Source organism: Carassius auratus, chromosome 2 (genome assembly GCF_003368295.1).
Source record: "Carassius auratus strain Wakin chromosome 2, ASM336829v1, whole genome shotgun sequence".
Classification (NCBI taxonomy): Eukaryota; Metazoa; Chordata; class Actinopteri; order Cypriniformes; family Cyprinidae; genus Carassius; species Carassius auratus.
In genome coordinates, this window is record NC_039244.1 from 25,840,816 (window position 1) to 25,855,933 (window position 15,118).

Sequence of the window (15,118 nt, forward strand, 5' to 3'; positions counted from 1 at the left end):
CAACAACTCATTGACAGAATAACCATCCTCTTTATTGTCAAATGGGCCAAACACTACATGAAACATTGAGTTAAGGTGTTAAGACCCACCTCTTAAGAGGACTTCACAAAAAGTAGTACTTGATAAAACAATATATTTAAAGTATACATTCCACAAAACTAAAAAGTGCCTTTATATTACTAAATAGGTGAAGTGAGCCCAGATAAACTGCACACATATGTTAGCATAACATAATTGGCAGACTTAATGCAGCACTTGTATCTTTTAGTCCACAAGTAAATTACTAAACGATGAAGAACACCTAACGCATACATTTTGAACATACTAGGGAAAAAACATCTAAAAAAGAATACATGTAAAGAACCCATGTTCTGTAAACACCACCACCAGTAAATACTGATATGGTTGGAGTCTACAACTGTCCACAGAGAGTCAACGTCACGTATCAAATTCGTAAGTCGGATCCGCAGCCAGCATTGAGGAGCGTAGATTTTTTTTTTTCTTCCAATAAAATAAGCGCAAATGAAGTGATCATTCAAAAACTATCCCTGCATTAAAATCTCCAAGGTTTAAATCAGGTCGGCAACATTCATGGGCATCTCCTCAACGGTTGTATTGTAGAACGTCTCAATGTCTCGAAGAATCCTTTTGTCTTCTTCAGTAACGAAGTTGATGGCTACACCTTTTCTGCCAAAACGACCTCCACGGCCAATCCTGAGAAACGATTATAGCCAAGACATCAACATTCAATAAATTTAATGCAGCCAGTGAAAAACATGTTGGCACCTTGAGGTTTTACTCACCTATGGATATAGTTCTCTCGATTTGTTGGCAAGTCATAGTTGATGACAAGTGAAACTTGTTGCACATCAATTCCACGAGCCTGAGGAACAGGGATTTCAGGGTCAGACATGCTAAAAAGGACCAAATGTAACTTTTTGTGTATTTTTTTATGCTATACAAGGTTCTACAGCTGTTTTCATAGTAAAATCCAAGTTAGAAAAAAAATAAAATTTAATCATGAGACTACACCAGAAGTTTAAAGGCCATTAAAAAAAATAAAAAAAATACTCTGGACTGACTGTTAAAAAGTCTCATTCAACATCTGTTAATCTGCCACTGAAAGTAAATTCATAAATGTTTTGATTTCACCATTTCATCATGCTGAATCTTCTTACAACAAATCACGCTTTAGTTCATTTCTAATTTTATAACCATTTACTCATCTTGAAAATTTGCTTAAACTTGACAAAATGTAGCTTTATAGAGGTAATGAAAATATCGCCAATATTGACCAAAAAGGGTTGTTCATAATTTTGTCTTAAAAAGGCAGAGCAAGTAAAAAAAACTAAATGGCAATTCCCTTGAAATTCAGACTTAAAATAGAAGACACTGAATTTGAATTACTACTAGTTTTTAGTAACATTTTTTAACCACAGTAGCCTAATACAGCCACATTGCAATATTTTTGACAACATAACTTAAATTTACAATTGGTTTTCTTCAATTGAAATTCTGAAAATAAAAGCCCTACTCACCAGCAAATCTGTGGTTATGAGCACTCTGCTAGAGCCAGACCTGAACTCTCTCATGATTATGTCTCGCTCCTTCTGATCCATGTCTCCATGCTGAAAAACACCGACTGCTTTAACTGATGCAAGACATCACACACGTCATCCTGGCTAACAAACGCTGGACAAGTACGATCAGTTATGTTTAGAAACAATTCTCTCCATGAAAGGTCAGTCCCGAAAGATGGTAGACCATCATTTCATACTTTATCCAGCATTAAGCACCATAATGTGCAATCGGTCTCGATCAAACCTGGCCTACCATTAACTATTCTAAACATCAACTCTAAATGATGTGCATCAGCTTACCAGAGCAGACACAGTGAAATCTCTGGCATGCATCTTCTCTGTCAGCCAGTCAACCTTTCTTCTCGTGTTCAAGAAGATAACAGCCTGGGTGATTGTAAGGGTCTCATAGAGGTCACACAGCGTGTCTAACTTCCACTCCTACAGATAAGTGAATTAGCATTAGCGGAGTCATCCTACATCAATATCCTGAGTTCATGAACTATATAGCACAAAATCTCGAGACCTTGGACACCGGACATTAAGAAAGAGGTCCGCCCTAGACTCATTTCCGACCATGTGCTTTTGCTCTTCCTTCTTTAAGATTTACCAGTACTAGCATAAACACCAGAGCAAGACCAGAAGACCTTGAGCTGGTGATTTTAGCATGGTGCTTTTAAAAGAAGGGACATGAGACAGTAAAGAGACAACCAGTGCCTCACCTCTCGCTCTACATTGATGTAAAACTGCTTAATACCCTCCAGAGTCAGCTCCTCCTTTTTCACCAGGATGCGAATAGGTTCACGCATGAACTTGGTGGTCACCTCCAGCACATCAGCGGGCATGGTGGCCGAAAGCAGCACAACCTTGAGATACATGAGATACGGTTAGATCATTGACAAAAACACACATAGGTCAATTCTGAAAATGCTAGAAGGATTTTGCATCAAAAAACAACTACATAATTTGTCAACAAGTACTTGATTTGCTCCCTTTTGCTTTCATGACAGCAGCACCTGAGCAGCATGAACTCAAAGTTTGGAACATACGTGGTGCTCGGGTTCTTCAGCAAGATTTGAGAATTACTTGAGAATCTCGTGCATAAATAGAAGCAAGAACATCTGACCAAAAAATAAAATAAAAACCCTCTCCAGTTTGACATTACTTGCTTAAAAAAAAAAAAAAAAAAAAAAAAAAAGTATCGTGGGTAGGTAAATGATCAGTATGCACTTCATAGCTTCGTGCATTAAGCTGACTTGACAAATTTATTTGGCTTTCATGTAGATATATCTTGTTTTACTTGCATGCATATACTGTATAGCTCTCTTCCATTCCTTCTGTTCTAACAGCAGGTATCAGCTGAAAACCCTCATTCAAATACAGCCATTCTCTGAACCACTTGCCCTTTAAATGACAGCAGCACGTGAGCTGCATGAACTCAAAGTTTTGGTAACGTAATGCGTGGGTTCTTCAGCAATGGAATCTTGTGCAATGGAAGCAAAAATATTTGACTGAATATTTGAAAATAAATACATTGACGAGCTACCTAAAAGTAGCACAGATCGTCTCCAGTTTGGCATGAATTGATTTTAAACGTTTAGCCACGTATTTTTAATATGGAATCAAAGATTTCTTCCAGTTGAAAACTGATGTATTGTTGCTCTGGACCTTGACACATAAGCCACTAGACATTAAGAAAGAGGTCTGGCTTAGTTTCATTCCTGGTACAGGGCTACTGCTCTTCTTCCACATCATACTCTGCTAGCATCATCGCATAAACCAGGAAAACCTTGAATCTGCAATTTTAGCACAGTTCTTTTGAGTGGAAGACGCCTCCATTGAGAGTCTGGTATCAAGACATGGACTTACTTGGATGTTTGTGCTTAGTTTCTGGAAAATCTCATAGATTTGATCCTTGAACCCACGGCTCAGCATTTCATCAGCCTCATCAAGGACAAACATCTTGATCCATTTGGGAGCTGTAAAAACAAACCAAAAAAAACATTAATTAAAAAATCCTTTTTAATCAGTAAAACCATTATAGTGAAATGTATGATCAGTTAAGTTGTAAATGTCTTCATTATAGGTCCGTCCCGAAAGATGATACCATCATGTCATACTTCCTCCCAGCTGGGCCTGCATGTCTTAGCCTAATTCATTTGCATTCACTACTTACACAGGTATCTCCTGTTCAGCATGTCAAACACACGGCCTGGCGTGCCAACAACGATGTGTGGAGCTTCCGCCTGGAGTTTTTGCATTTCGTTCCGCACGTTGGTGCCGCCAATGCAAGCATGGCATGAAGCCCCCATGTAGTCACCCAGGGCCAGGATAACCTTCTGAATCTAGAGAGCAGAGAGCCACATTTACAAGTATGATCAGTTGAAAAGTTCATATCCGTAACAAGTCAGTCCCGAAAGACAGTATACCATCTCACACTTTTGTCCAGAGCTTCTTTTTTGCCACAATCATCCCATGGAACCCACCTGGCAGTCTAACAACCAAACCATTAACTAAAATCTCATTTCCAATCATCTAGAGTAAATACTCCTGTACTACAGAAAATTATTCTGGCTGAAGCACCACCTGATTACTTCCTGCCAACTAGCTCATAAAATTACACACAAAGAAAAACATCCACATGTAATGACTGATGGAGCAGGAAGAACAGCGAAAGAGTACCTTGAATGGGGCTACTGCCAGAATATGCCGCCTTGGTCTGAGACACTAAGTTTATGGTGACCTCAGGTACAGCATACCTGCTGAGCGAGCTCTCGGGTTGGTGCCAGGACCAGAGCCTGAGTCTCTTTCTGCTCAATCTCCAACTGCTGCAGGATGGAAATGGCAAATGTGGCCGTTTTACCAGTGCCTGACTGGGCCTGAGCGATAACATCATATCCTACGGAGAAATCAAGAATCAATTCACACTAATGCGAAGCACATACTATCAGGTTTACAATGAGCAGACGCAGACTTCAGTTTAGCTTGTCTACAAACTAATATACAGAAAGAAGATTGTGCACAGGTAATCTTGTTTATTAAAAACCACATCAAGCAAAAGCTGAAAGTAACAGAGCTTGTTTGTACCTTTTATACAAGGGATTATAGCTCTCTGCTGGATTGCTGAGGGTTTCTCAAAACCATAGGCGTAAATTCCACGAAGGAGAGTTTCCTTCAGGTTCATGTCATCAAAATTGTCCGTAATCTCGTTCCAGTTGCTCTGTAAAATAATGAGTAAGAGAGATCTCACTTAAAACACTCAACTCATCAGGTACAGACGATATGCTTGATGTAAGGTGATGGGACGGGATACCATGAAGCCTCAGACAATGAGCACACAAGAAAAGCACTATTTTAAGCAATATTGAAATTACAATTAAGGATTTTTTTCAAGAAAGACCCTTCTTTCTGTATTGGGGCATGTCAATTAAAGAATTGGGGGAAGTTTTAAATGGGAACAAACAGGGCTTTTTGTGCCTTCACATGCTATCAGAGATTTCCTAATGACCAATTCTGAAGTCTAAATTAGCAGTATGTTGCATTCAAGTGTTTGTAGCCAAAAAGAATATGAAACACTGGAGACCAGTGTGGCTGTTGCATAAAAAGCTTTAACTGAATTTACTAGTTAATTTTCTGCCCCCCCACCCCCCCACCCCTTTAAGACTGATGATAATTTCAAGCCAGTTACATCATGTAAATTGATCTAATTTGAATCTGAAAAGAAAGACTCATTCCCCCTTGACTAACAGCTAGTGGGTCAGACTTGTTCTTAAAAGAACACTCAAGTTTTTTTTTTCCTCTCTCTTTTAAATAGGTTCATTTTCCAACTCGGGCAGAACCGAGACGTGTCAAAAATGTACTATCGGTCCATCGGTTTACACTCAATTTACACGCGACTGGTATTCACTATCCCTCTCCGCTATTGAGGGATCACACATGGTAGATCCTCTGGTTATGAATGGTCATGCTATTAAAATTTATATAATTCACGTCAAGTGGCCACTTGGCTATTATTTGCCAGCATGGACAATAGCGGTCATGGAGGTTTTGCAGCTCAAAATCTCACTGGATGGATAAATGGTCATTTTCACTTGGTCTGCCATTTTATATAGCTTGTTAGAGGTAGAATTCTTTAGTGAAAAAGTAGCACCAAGATATTTATTAAATGAATTTGAATAATTTAACAAGAGACTGTGCAAGTGTGAAGCTTGCAATCAAGTGCAATTTAAAGTAGCTTATAGAAGAGAAGCTGCTGTATTTGTAAAATTCACAGGGCAGAGGTTGAAAACCAGCTCCTGATTGTGAAGTTTGCATCTCAAAATGCAAATGCATACAGCACACGGGCATTAAGACACCATATTTATGGGCAAACGTGTCACCCTCGCATTGAGAGTTTTACAAGGAATTGAATGCATGTTGAGCCGTTGGTCAGATCTCCAGATATTGGATATGTATCTGATTTAAAACCACATTTGGAAGCAGCTCAGGGGTGCATTTCCCAAAACCACAGTTGCTAAGTTAGTAACTTTGTTGGTTGCAATGCAATTTCCAATTGCCAACCAACTAAATTGCTAACAGGTTAGCAATTATGGTTATGGGAAACGCACCCCAGATCAGATGAAGCGAGACTTAGGTCTCTGCAGAGCAAAAGTGGGCGTTTATCACCATGTGGGTGGTTTAAAACTGCTGGGTGTTTCTGAATCATGCAATCTAAATGATCCCCCTTACTCAACCCCACCCCTAAACCTAACGTCACTATTACATCAACCAATCAGGTATCATGGTGTAAAAACACCTTGATCTTGTAACTCCCATTACATTCTTGCAGAGACCTATACTTGGATGAAGCTCATGATTATGGAAAGGGGCGTTACATTTCCAAACAAGTGCTTGCGGTATTCAGCCAATCACAATGCACTGCGTCAGCTGGCCAATCAGAGCAGACTGCACTTATCAGGAGGACAGACTTTGTAGAAAACTGTGTGTTTGAGAGAGGCAGGGTATAGAAGACATACAATAAATGTAAAGTATCAGTATAATGTACATAAAAATAATGTTTTTTTTGTTTTTTTTACATTAAAGCATGTCAACAGTTACACCAAATACACAAAATGATAAAATAAAATAATCATATGACCCCTTTAAAACTTGACTTCTGTATTTACATTGTGTACCAAGACTGACAGAAAATGAAAAATTTAATTTTTTTAGGCTGATATGGCTAGGAACTATACTACCATTCCAGCGTAATAGTCAAGGAACTTTGCTGTCGTACCATGGGTGCAGCAGGCGCAGTGATATTACGCAGCCCCTGAAAATAGTTTTTATATTTGCAGCGATAGCAGAGTAATTGGCCTAGAAAAATCACAACTTTTAATTTGCCGTCAGTCGTAGTACACAATGCAACTACAGAAGAATCAAGCTTTAAATAGGACAATCTAGAAAGTATTTGATCATTTGAGCGAGATGCTAACGGTCTAATCAGATTCAATGATCTATGATGAGCTTAACTAAAAGTGCTACCACCAGCCCCGGAGATCGGCTGAATGAATTTGAAAACAGTAAAACTCAACGAGAGTGGAAAATTAGTCTTTTTTTTTATTTTTTTTTTTAAGTGGAGTGTTCCGTTAAGACACAGTCCTTACATAAAGGCTGAGTTTATGCAACTTCCTGGACCATTTTTACTCATTTCTTGAGGGAAATCTTATTACAGCTGAAAAATAAAATGCCAAACAAATTCTGAAAACGAATAAGCATTCGTTGAAACCCATATCATTACCAGTTCTGTTGTATTCATTCACCATGATATCTGAATATTTTGCTGACAAATCTGAAACATCAGTCGAATAAACGCTGTGTAATATAATATATGCATCAAAAAAGTTATTTATAAATTTTTAAAACTAATGTGCTTGGTTTAAAAGTGACATCTGTGGGAGCTGTGCTTCATACATTTTTAAACCAATGACAATTAACCTTTTCACCCACAGAATGTGACCCCATCTTCAAGGCAGTTCACGGATTGACCTAAAAATATTCATCACCAGTCCAGATGATTATTAGAACCACTAATGCACTCCACCAGATTTCACAACCATACACACCTCGATGACACCATCAGGCTCCATTCCTTCAGGCCCCCCATGGTCTCGATCTCGTGAGCTACAGGAACATACAGCACAAGTATATGATGTTAATAAACTGACAGCATTACAAAACTAGACCCATCATGACATGAGCGTGCATGTGACTGCACGTTCCAAAAATGCCACGTGGACAACAATCAAAGCAGTAAATATTAGTCAATAATGGGTTGCATTAAGTGAAAATATCTTCGTCATGGTCTCCCTTAAAGCCTACGCCCAAATTTAGTCCCACTTATTTACAGTAGAATCACTTCCTCATCTTTAATGTGTTAAAAAGCAGTTTATACTACTCGTAGTTGTAGTAGAATAACAATTATTTACCTCCCGATAATAAAATGGCTAAAGACATTAGAAAACAACACACAAAACCTACAACTTTACAAAGTAAGAACAAGATTTAAGGTAGTGAAGGAGACACGAATGCAAGGCCTCAAGCATGGAAACCACGCGTTAGATTTCAGGCTGGGCGTGAAGCTTAGGTTAACGATCATCGTTTCGATCTTTACTAATGTCAATTATTGAAAAGAAATAGTATAAAATAACCGATTTGGCCATAGACGGCCGTGAGCGATGAATACGTGAGAGTTCACATGTAAGCATGCGGCCTATCACACGCGCCACGTCAAAATCCACAGCACCAGTGATATAATTAGCCCGAAGCCTTTCAAATTCAACAAGACACACATTTACGGAAAACATTTGACATAAAATGCTTGCGGGTAACATGTCATAAAGACTTTACCTGTTGTAATCAGCAGAACCGCTAGACATGGTCCGTTCGCGACTTCGGCATTCACTTGGAAAGGAAGAACATGTGAATCTCTAGCGATTTTATCTAACCGGAACTTCTTTTTGTAAATGTAGAATAAAACTGTATAAACACTTAGACAGCTACACGCGATTGGCGTTTTATCGATCAGTCGCGATAGGTGAAATGCGAGTTGAATACGTGTTCATTTTATGAGAGTTTATCTTTGTTATGTCTAAGTTTGCATGGGACTATATGGAGAAGCGCAAGGATATTGCACCACTGATTGGGAGTAGTGGAGTCGCTACGGGGTCTCCACACTTATGGCCTTAAAATGGGACTGAGTTACAGTGACAGATCACCTTAAAATTAAAGTTCTATTTTCTCTTTCTTTCACCCGTGTAACACAAAACGAGCTGTTCCTTAGCCTCGGTCACTCAGTCTTTAAAGAAAGGGAAACCGAGAAAAAAAAGAAAATGCCTGAAGGCAGCTTAGGTTTGAAAAAAATTATGTTGAATAATGAAAACATTTTGTGTGAACTATTACTTTTAGTCCACCATACTGCTTTTTTTTTCCTATGCGTAAAACCACTAGAACCCATTTTATAATTTAAAACCTATAATATTTCACTTATTATCTATGACATCATAGAGATGGATAAAGTGGATAAATCAGTTAAATTTTTAAGATGTGATAAAATTGAAAAATACATAAATCATCAACATTTCTTCTTCATTATAGCTAAATTAGTTTGGAATACATTTTCAATTTAATTAGTTTAATGATGTTATGTTTTAAAAGTTAGGGTGAATGTAGTCTTTATGTTATCTGGATAACAGTAATTAGATTTACATTACATTTAGTCATTTAGCAGATGCTTTTATCGCAAGCGACTTACAAATGAGGACAATGGAAGCAATCAAAATCAACAAAAGAGCAATGATAAGTGCTACAACAAGTCTCAGTTAGATTATTGCAGTACACAGCAAGGGCCTTTTAAATAATATAATAATTAAAAAGAAAATAGTGATCTGAGATAGTGTTAGAGGTGTTTTTTGATTTTGTTAATTGTATAATAAATTAAAAGAAAACAGACAGAATACAAAAAGATTAGAAATCTAGTTATTTTCTTTTTTTTCTTAAGAAAACAAGCAGAAAATGAATAGAGTGCAAGTCTAAAAGGGACAAGTGTGCTAGAGTTAGAGGGACAAATAAAGATGGAAGTGATGTGTTTTTAGGGGATTCTTGAAGATGGCTAAGGACTCGGATTGAGTTGGGCAGATCATTCCACCAGGAGGAAAGATTTAATTTAAAAGTCCGTAAAAGTGACTCTGTGCTTCTTTGGGAGGGCACAATCAAGTGACGTTCACTTGCAGAACGCAAGCTTCTAGAGGGCACATAAGTCTGTAATGAATTTAGGTAAAGGGGTGCAGAGCCAGTGGTGGTTTTGTAGTCAAACATTAATGCCTTGATTAACTGTAAAGGTTTGATAGAACTGGCTGGAAGACCTGCCAAGAGGGCATTGCAATAGTCCAGACTGGACAAAACAAGAGCTTGAACAAGGAGTTGTGCAGCATGTTCCGAAATAAATGGCCTGATCTTCTTGATGTTGAATAAAGCAAATCTGCAGGACCGGACAGTTTTAGCAATGTGGTCTGAGAAAGTCAGCTGACTATCAATCATAACTCCAAGGTTTCTGGCTGTTTTTTATGGTTGATGAGCCTAACTGGATGGTGAAATTGTTATGAAACGATGGGTTTTCTGAAATCACAAGCAGTTCTGTCTTGGCAAGGTTGAGTTGAAGGCGATGGTCCATCATCCAGCAAGAAATGTCTGTTAGACAAGCTGTGATGCGAGCAGATACCGTCAGATCATCAGCATGAATGAAAGGTAGATGTTCCATGAATGACAGAACCTGATGATGCCATGTAGACATAGAAAAGAAGTGGTCTAAGAACTGAGCCCTGGGGCACCCCAGTAGTGAGATGTTGCGACTTGGACACCTCACCTCTCCAAGGTTGTTGTGTGTGAGAGAGGCAGAGACTTGGTTGAACAAAGCTCATTCAAGTGTTAATTAGTAACATATAAATTGAACATTTCTGTTACAGAGTACCAATTATTTTTTATTTTTTTGTGGTTACTGGATTTTACAAATTGTCATATATCGTAATGGGTTTTATTTAATTCACATATATAATTATTCATAAGCATAATCATTCATTAAGAATAATATCTTTCTTAACATAAGAAATATATATATTAACTGACTTTTACTGACTTTGACTTTTAACATTGTATTAATTGAAAATTATTTTCCAATCATCGAAATCTCAGTTTCAAATAAAAAATAAAAAATAATTTGTTCATTAGCCTGTTTATAGAAAAACAAAATTCTGCTTATTCATTTCAATATAATACTACATTTCTTTTTCACATTGGTGGTGGACGTTAGATTTACCTTTTACAGATTGCTGTTTCTGAAAATAGTACTTCGTAAATGATCCCGAGTCTCTAAGGCGAACAGCTGACTGCAGTACAAGTGTCACTGCGCATGAACGGAAGTAGGTGCAAGGCAGAGAGGGACGGCGGAAGAGGGAGTCTGGAAATCACAAACATGGTAAATGTAAAAAAAAACAAACAAAAACAATTGTTTTACTAATGTCCGTTACAGTCACAAAATACCCATAAAGCGCTAAGACGAATAATGTTTAGTTGTTAGGCTGTTTTGGCGACGACGTTCCTTTAAACTTACCTAGCAGGAGAGAGAGTATTGATGAATTAACTGCTAGACTGCAATACAGAACAGGTAGCTGTGAGGCTAGCGAGGTCAAAGCTGTTTGACCTGGACAGAAGGACTGTCAAGTTCGTTTTACAAATGAGAAGCCGAACTAATGGGCCACAGTACATGATTATTTGTTTGTTTATCGGTTACAAAACCTTCTGCAAACAGTTTGAAATGCTGCTGTTAAGCAGTTCAGCAGACAAGCGGTGATGTATAAAGTCTTCGTGGTATCTGACTTCTAGAACAAAACAATTTTTTTTTTTTTTACTTGTCATTAAATAATAACTTGCTGTCAGTATGCTGATTCTTAACACAGACTGCGTCTATGTACAAGAACACGCTGCTGTACTACTGAATGTTAATATACAATATCTAACTAACTGAATATGGCTTTCTACTTTTTCCCTATTACAGAACAAGCTGAAATCCTCTCAGAAGGATAAAGTTCGCCAGTTCATGATCTTTACCCAGTCAAATGAGAAAACAGCGTTGAATTGTTTGTCACAGAATGATTGGAAGCTAGATGTTGCTACAGACAACTTTTTCCAAAATCCCGACCTCTACATACATAACCTAAAGGGAACACTAGACCGGAAAAAGTTAGAACAGCTTTACAATCGATACAGAGGTAAGGATTGAGCAGCATATCATTACTTATAAATAGTGTTTTGTGTGTTCAAATATAGAGAGTTATTACAAACCCTATAAACCATGCTTTGTGTAAATTTCCTGTAAGAATTTTTAAGAAAAGAGAAAATGTCTTGCATTGTATTGATTTTTGCAGACCCTCAAGATGATAACAAGATCGGTATAGATGGAATCCAACAGTTCTGCGATGATTTGGGACTTGATCCAGCCAGTGTAAGCGTTCTGCTAATTGCTTGGAAGTTTCGGGCAGCGACACAATGTGAGTTCTCCAAACAAGAATTCATGGAGGGAATGGCTGAGCAAGGGTAAATCTTTTTTTATTTTTGTATTATGTCTGAGCTCTCCGAATCATCTTCTCCCCTCAACCAGTGACGTTCACACTGAAATGCTGATCTTTGCCTTTTGTTTTGTCAAGATGTGACAGTATAGAGAAACTCAAAGCACAGCTACCCAGGATGGAGCAAGAGTTGAAGGACCAAGGGAAATTTAAAGACTTCTATCAGTTCACGTTCAACTTTGCTAAGAATCCAGGACAAAAGGGCTTAGGCATGTGTTGGGTTCATTCACATTTATTACTTTTCATTTCTGTATAGTTAACTAGCGTTTTTTCAGGTTTTTTGTTTTGTTTTTCTCTAGACCTAGAAATGGCAATTGCGTACTGGAATTTAATATTGGCTGGGCGTTTTAAATTTCTAGATCTATGGAACAAATTTTTATTGGTGAGTATCGATCTGTTCATGGCTGTACGTTAAAAATAGATTTAATTTTTAAACCTGATTGTGTTTTTAAATGCATGCCTCACTATCATCACCAAACTGTAAAACAAACTATGAAAGTTATTTTGACACTTGCAGAATTTAAAATCTGTTACAGAGAACACTGTGCATTATACACTAGACAAAACCTTCAAGTTGTTCTGAACACAACAGACTCGAGCAGAAACATGCATTTTGTAGCTAGAAGATGCAAAACGTTTTAAAACCATATGCATTCCAAAATCAGCTCAAAATACTAAACATGTCTGATATCCTCAAGCTGGACAGATTCATAGTCTGATGCTAAATCAGTCAGAGTCTGTGTCCATGATGCACTGTTATTTTCTTTGAAATCTTTCAACACTGGTTGCCCAAAATCTACAGACTGACTCTGATTTTTGCCAGCTATCATTGATGTGTCCAGACTGAACTGCTGCAAAAGTAATGTAGAGTGTTGCACTGGTGAAAAAATAGTGTTTAAAACCATAAACCTGGATGAGTATGTTTTGTTTGCTTCTGCTTCTGCCTTTCAGGAGCATCATAAGCGATCCATTCCAAAAGACACGTGGAACCTTTTGTTAGATTTCAGCACGATGATCACAGACGATATGTCAAACTATGACGAGGAAGGTTAGTTTGAACTTCTTTTACTTATTTCATCTTTTACATGTTTATATACCATTACATACAGTACATACATACACACAAACGCACACACACAAAATACTTTGTATTATCCAGAACCTCAGTGTGAAAGGGGCTATATATATATATATATATATATATATATATATATATATATATATATATAAAATATACATATATATGACAGGAACTCAAGAGTTAAACTGTCAGAACAAATTCATCTTGATAATGTCAAATAACACTTAAGCAAAACATGGTCAGGTCAAAGTAAGTGTCTGAATAATATTTGGTCCCAAACTTTTATCAGTTTTACTGGTAGTCCACTGTATGAATAATATTTAGGTATAATATGTCACAGTTTACTTGAATTTGCAATCCTCACTTACATAAATGAACTATGCACACGCTAGTAAAAAATGTTTTGGTTTGACTATATATATATATATATATATATGTATGTGTGTGTGTGTTCAGAGAGCTAGTTAACATTCATAAGGTTTCATTCATCACGTTGTCAAATGATAAGACTTTACATATTGTTTTAATTTAATCATGTGAGTAAGATTTTAAATGAGGCTCACTTTCATACTTTTGATTTTCCCCCTTTATTTAGGAGCCTGGCCAGTTCTTATTGATGATTTTGTGGAGTTTGCACGACTGTACATTGGCACCAAGAGCACCGCTGTATAAGTACATTCCTTCTGAGGGCCGTCTGGGCCTCTCTGAAAACAAACAGCTTCTGCTGAGCACAGAGGACTGAACTGAGATCTGCATTGCCTTTTCCAAGCCCTCAGGACTGAGACATTCATACAAACCAGAGACATTAAAGGCATCTTTTCTCCTCAGTCGTCTAATGGTGATTTGGGCTTTTATCTTTTTGGGCCGGTTTTGTTCAGACTTCACACAGGATCTTATTTAGTCTCTGGGACTTCAGTGGTCTCATTCAGATGAAGCAGATTGTCGAACAAGCTGTCACAGATACAGTTAGGAAATGTCAAAATCTTAATTTTAGTGCTCCATGTGCATTCTTGCTTTGAATGTTTGTTTCTTTCCATTTGGATTTTATGAAAATTACACATCAAAGTGTTTTGATTGTCTTCTCTTCATTTTATAAAACCGAGTAACTGGTGTCTTGAGAGCCAGTCACATTTGCTTTTTTGTTTTTTATTGTGACTTAATGTACTTCTGTTGATATCCAGACAGTGATTTCACTTTGCTTGTTCTGATTATATCCATAGGTCATAATAACTGAAAATATAATATTTTACAATCCTAGAAATAATAATAATTTGAACATTACCTCAGTTTTCCTTGATTAATGACATTTGATGTATTGAATTACTGTGTTTGCAGTTCATTACGCACTTTGATAAGTCACATGATCCATACAATAAAATCAGGTTTTGATTAATAAAGTCAGATGGCCTTGGAAATATTTTGTTTGTGGTAGTTCAGCGAGCCTTTAGTGAAACTTGCTTTAGAGCCTTTGAAATACCATAAGCACTATAAGTTCCCCCAAAAATGTAACTCGTCATTTACTCACCCTCATGTTGTTCCAAACTCGGATATGACAAAATGACTAGATGTATGACTTTGTTTTGTTTGAACACAAAAGATGAAATCAAACAGTTGTGTTTATCATTATGGACCTCTATATGGATAAAAAAAATCTTAAAATATATATTTAATATTTTATGTTCTAAAAAAAAAAATACAGGTCATACAGGTTTAAGAAGACATGTGGAAGTAAATTATTTCCTAAACTAATTTCAGGATTTAAATCATTGTTTTGATATTTCACTATAAGGGATTTTTAA

At 37.1% G+C, this 15,118-nt stretch overlaps 2 protein-coding genes and 5 non-coding genes across 8 annotated transcripts in view; 1 reads left to right on the plus strand and 6 right to left on the minus strand.

Annotated features, from left to right (window-relative positions):
• LOC113038477 (DCN1-like protein 1) overlaps positions 1-14,720 on the plus strand; it is a 31,020-nt gene extending 16,300 nt beyond the window's left edge. Inside the window, exons 1-7 of one of the 2 annotated variants that reach the window (XM_026195915.1) lie at positions 10,959-11,088; positions 11,668-11,881; positions 12,038-12,206; positions 12,317-12,447; positions 12,538-12,620; positions 13,190-13,286; positions 13,915-14,720. In XM_026195915.1, coding sequence (XP_026051700.1) covers positions 11,023-11,088; positions 11,668-11,881; positions 12,038-12,206; positions 12,317-12,447; positions 12,538-12,620; positions 13,190-13,286; positions 13,915-13,991 — 837 coding nt within the window. In that variant the 5' untranslated portion in view covers positions 10,959-11,022 and the 3' untranslated portion in view covers positions 13,992-14,720. Of the gene's footprint in view, positions 1-10,958; positions 11,089-11,667; positions 11,882-12,037; positions 12,207-12,316; positions 12,448-12,537; positions 12,621-13,189; positions 13,287-13,914 lie in introns of those variants that run through there. The other variant, XM_026195926.1, reaches the window with a different exon arrangement.
• LOC113038437 (eukaryotic initiation factor 4A-II) lies at positions 11-8,619 on the minus strand. The gene is made up of 11 exons (XM_026195846.1): positions 8,466-8,619; positions 7,682-7,739; positions 4,665-4,797; positions 4,337-4,476; positions 3,754-3,922; positions 3,447-3,556; positions 2,300-2,443; positions 1,881-2,018; positions 1,539-1,628; positions 804-883; positions 11-714 (listed from the first exon to the last, which is right to left on the minus strand). Exons 1-11 carry the CDS (start codon positions 8,492-8,494, stop codon positions 570-572), a joined length of 1,236 nt encoding a protein of 411 aa, XP_026051631.1. The 5' UTR covers positions 8,495-8,619; the 3' UTR covers positions 11-569.
• Positions 1,701-1,777, minus strand: LOC113041332 (small nucleolar RNA SNORD2). Its single transcript, XR_003275381.1, has one exon. It is a non-coding gene; the product is annotated as a small nucleolar RNA SNORD2 (small nucleolar RNA).
• Positions 2,080-2,265, minus strand: LOC113041302 (small nucleolar RNA SNORA81). Its single transcript, XR_003275376.1, has one exon. It is a non-coding gene; the product is annotated as a small nucleolar RNA SNORA81 (small nucleolar RNA).
• On the minus strand, positions 3,230-3,407 carry LOC113041307 (small nucleolar RNA SNORA81). The gene has a single exon (XR_003275378.1). It is a non-coding gene; the product is annotated as a small nucleolar RNA SNORA81 (small nucleolar RNA).
• Positions 3,628-3,697, minus strand: LOC113041339 (small nucleolar RNA SNORD2). The gene has a single exon (XR_003275382.1). It is a non-coding gene; the product is annotated as a small nucleolar RNA SNORD2 (small nucleolar RNA).
• LOC113041345 (small nucleolar RNA SNORD2) lies at positions 3,950-4,016 on the minus strand. Its single transcript, XR_003275383.1, has one exon. It is a non-coding gene; the product is annotated as a small nucleolar RNA SNORD2 (small nucleolar RNA).
• Positions 14,721-15,118: the final 398 nt, after the last annotated feature.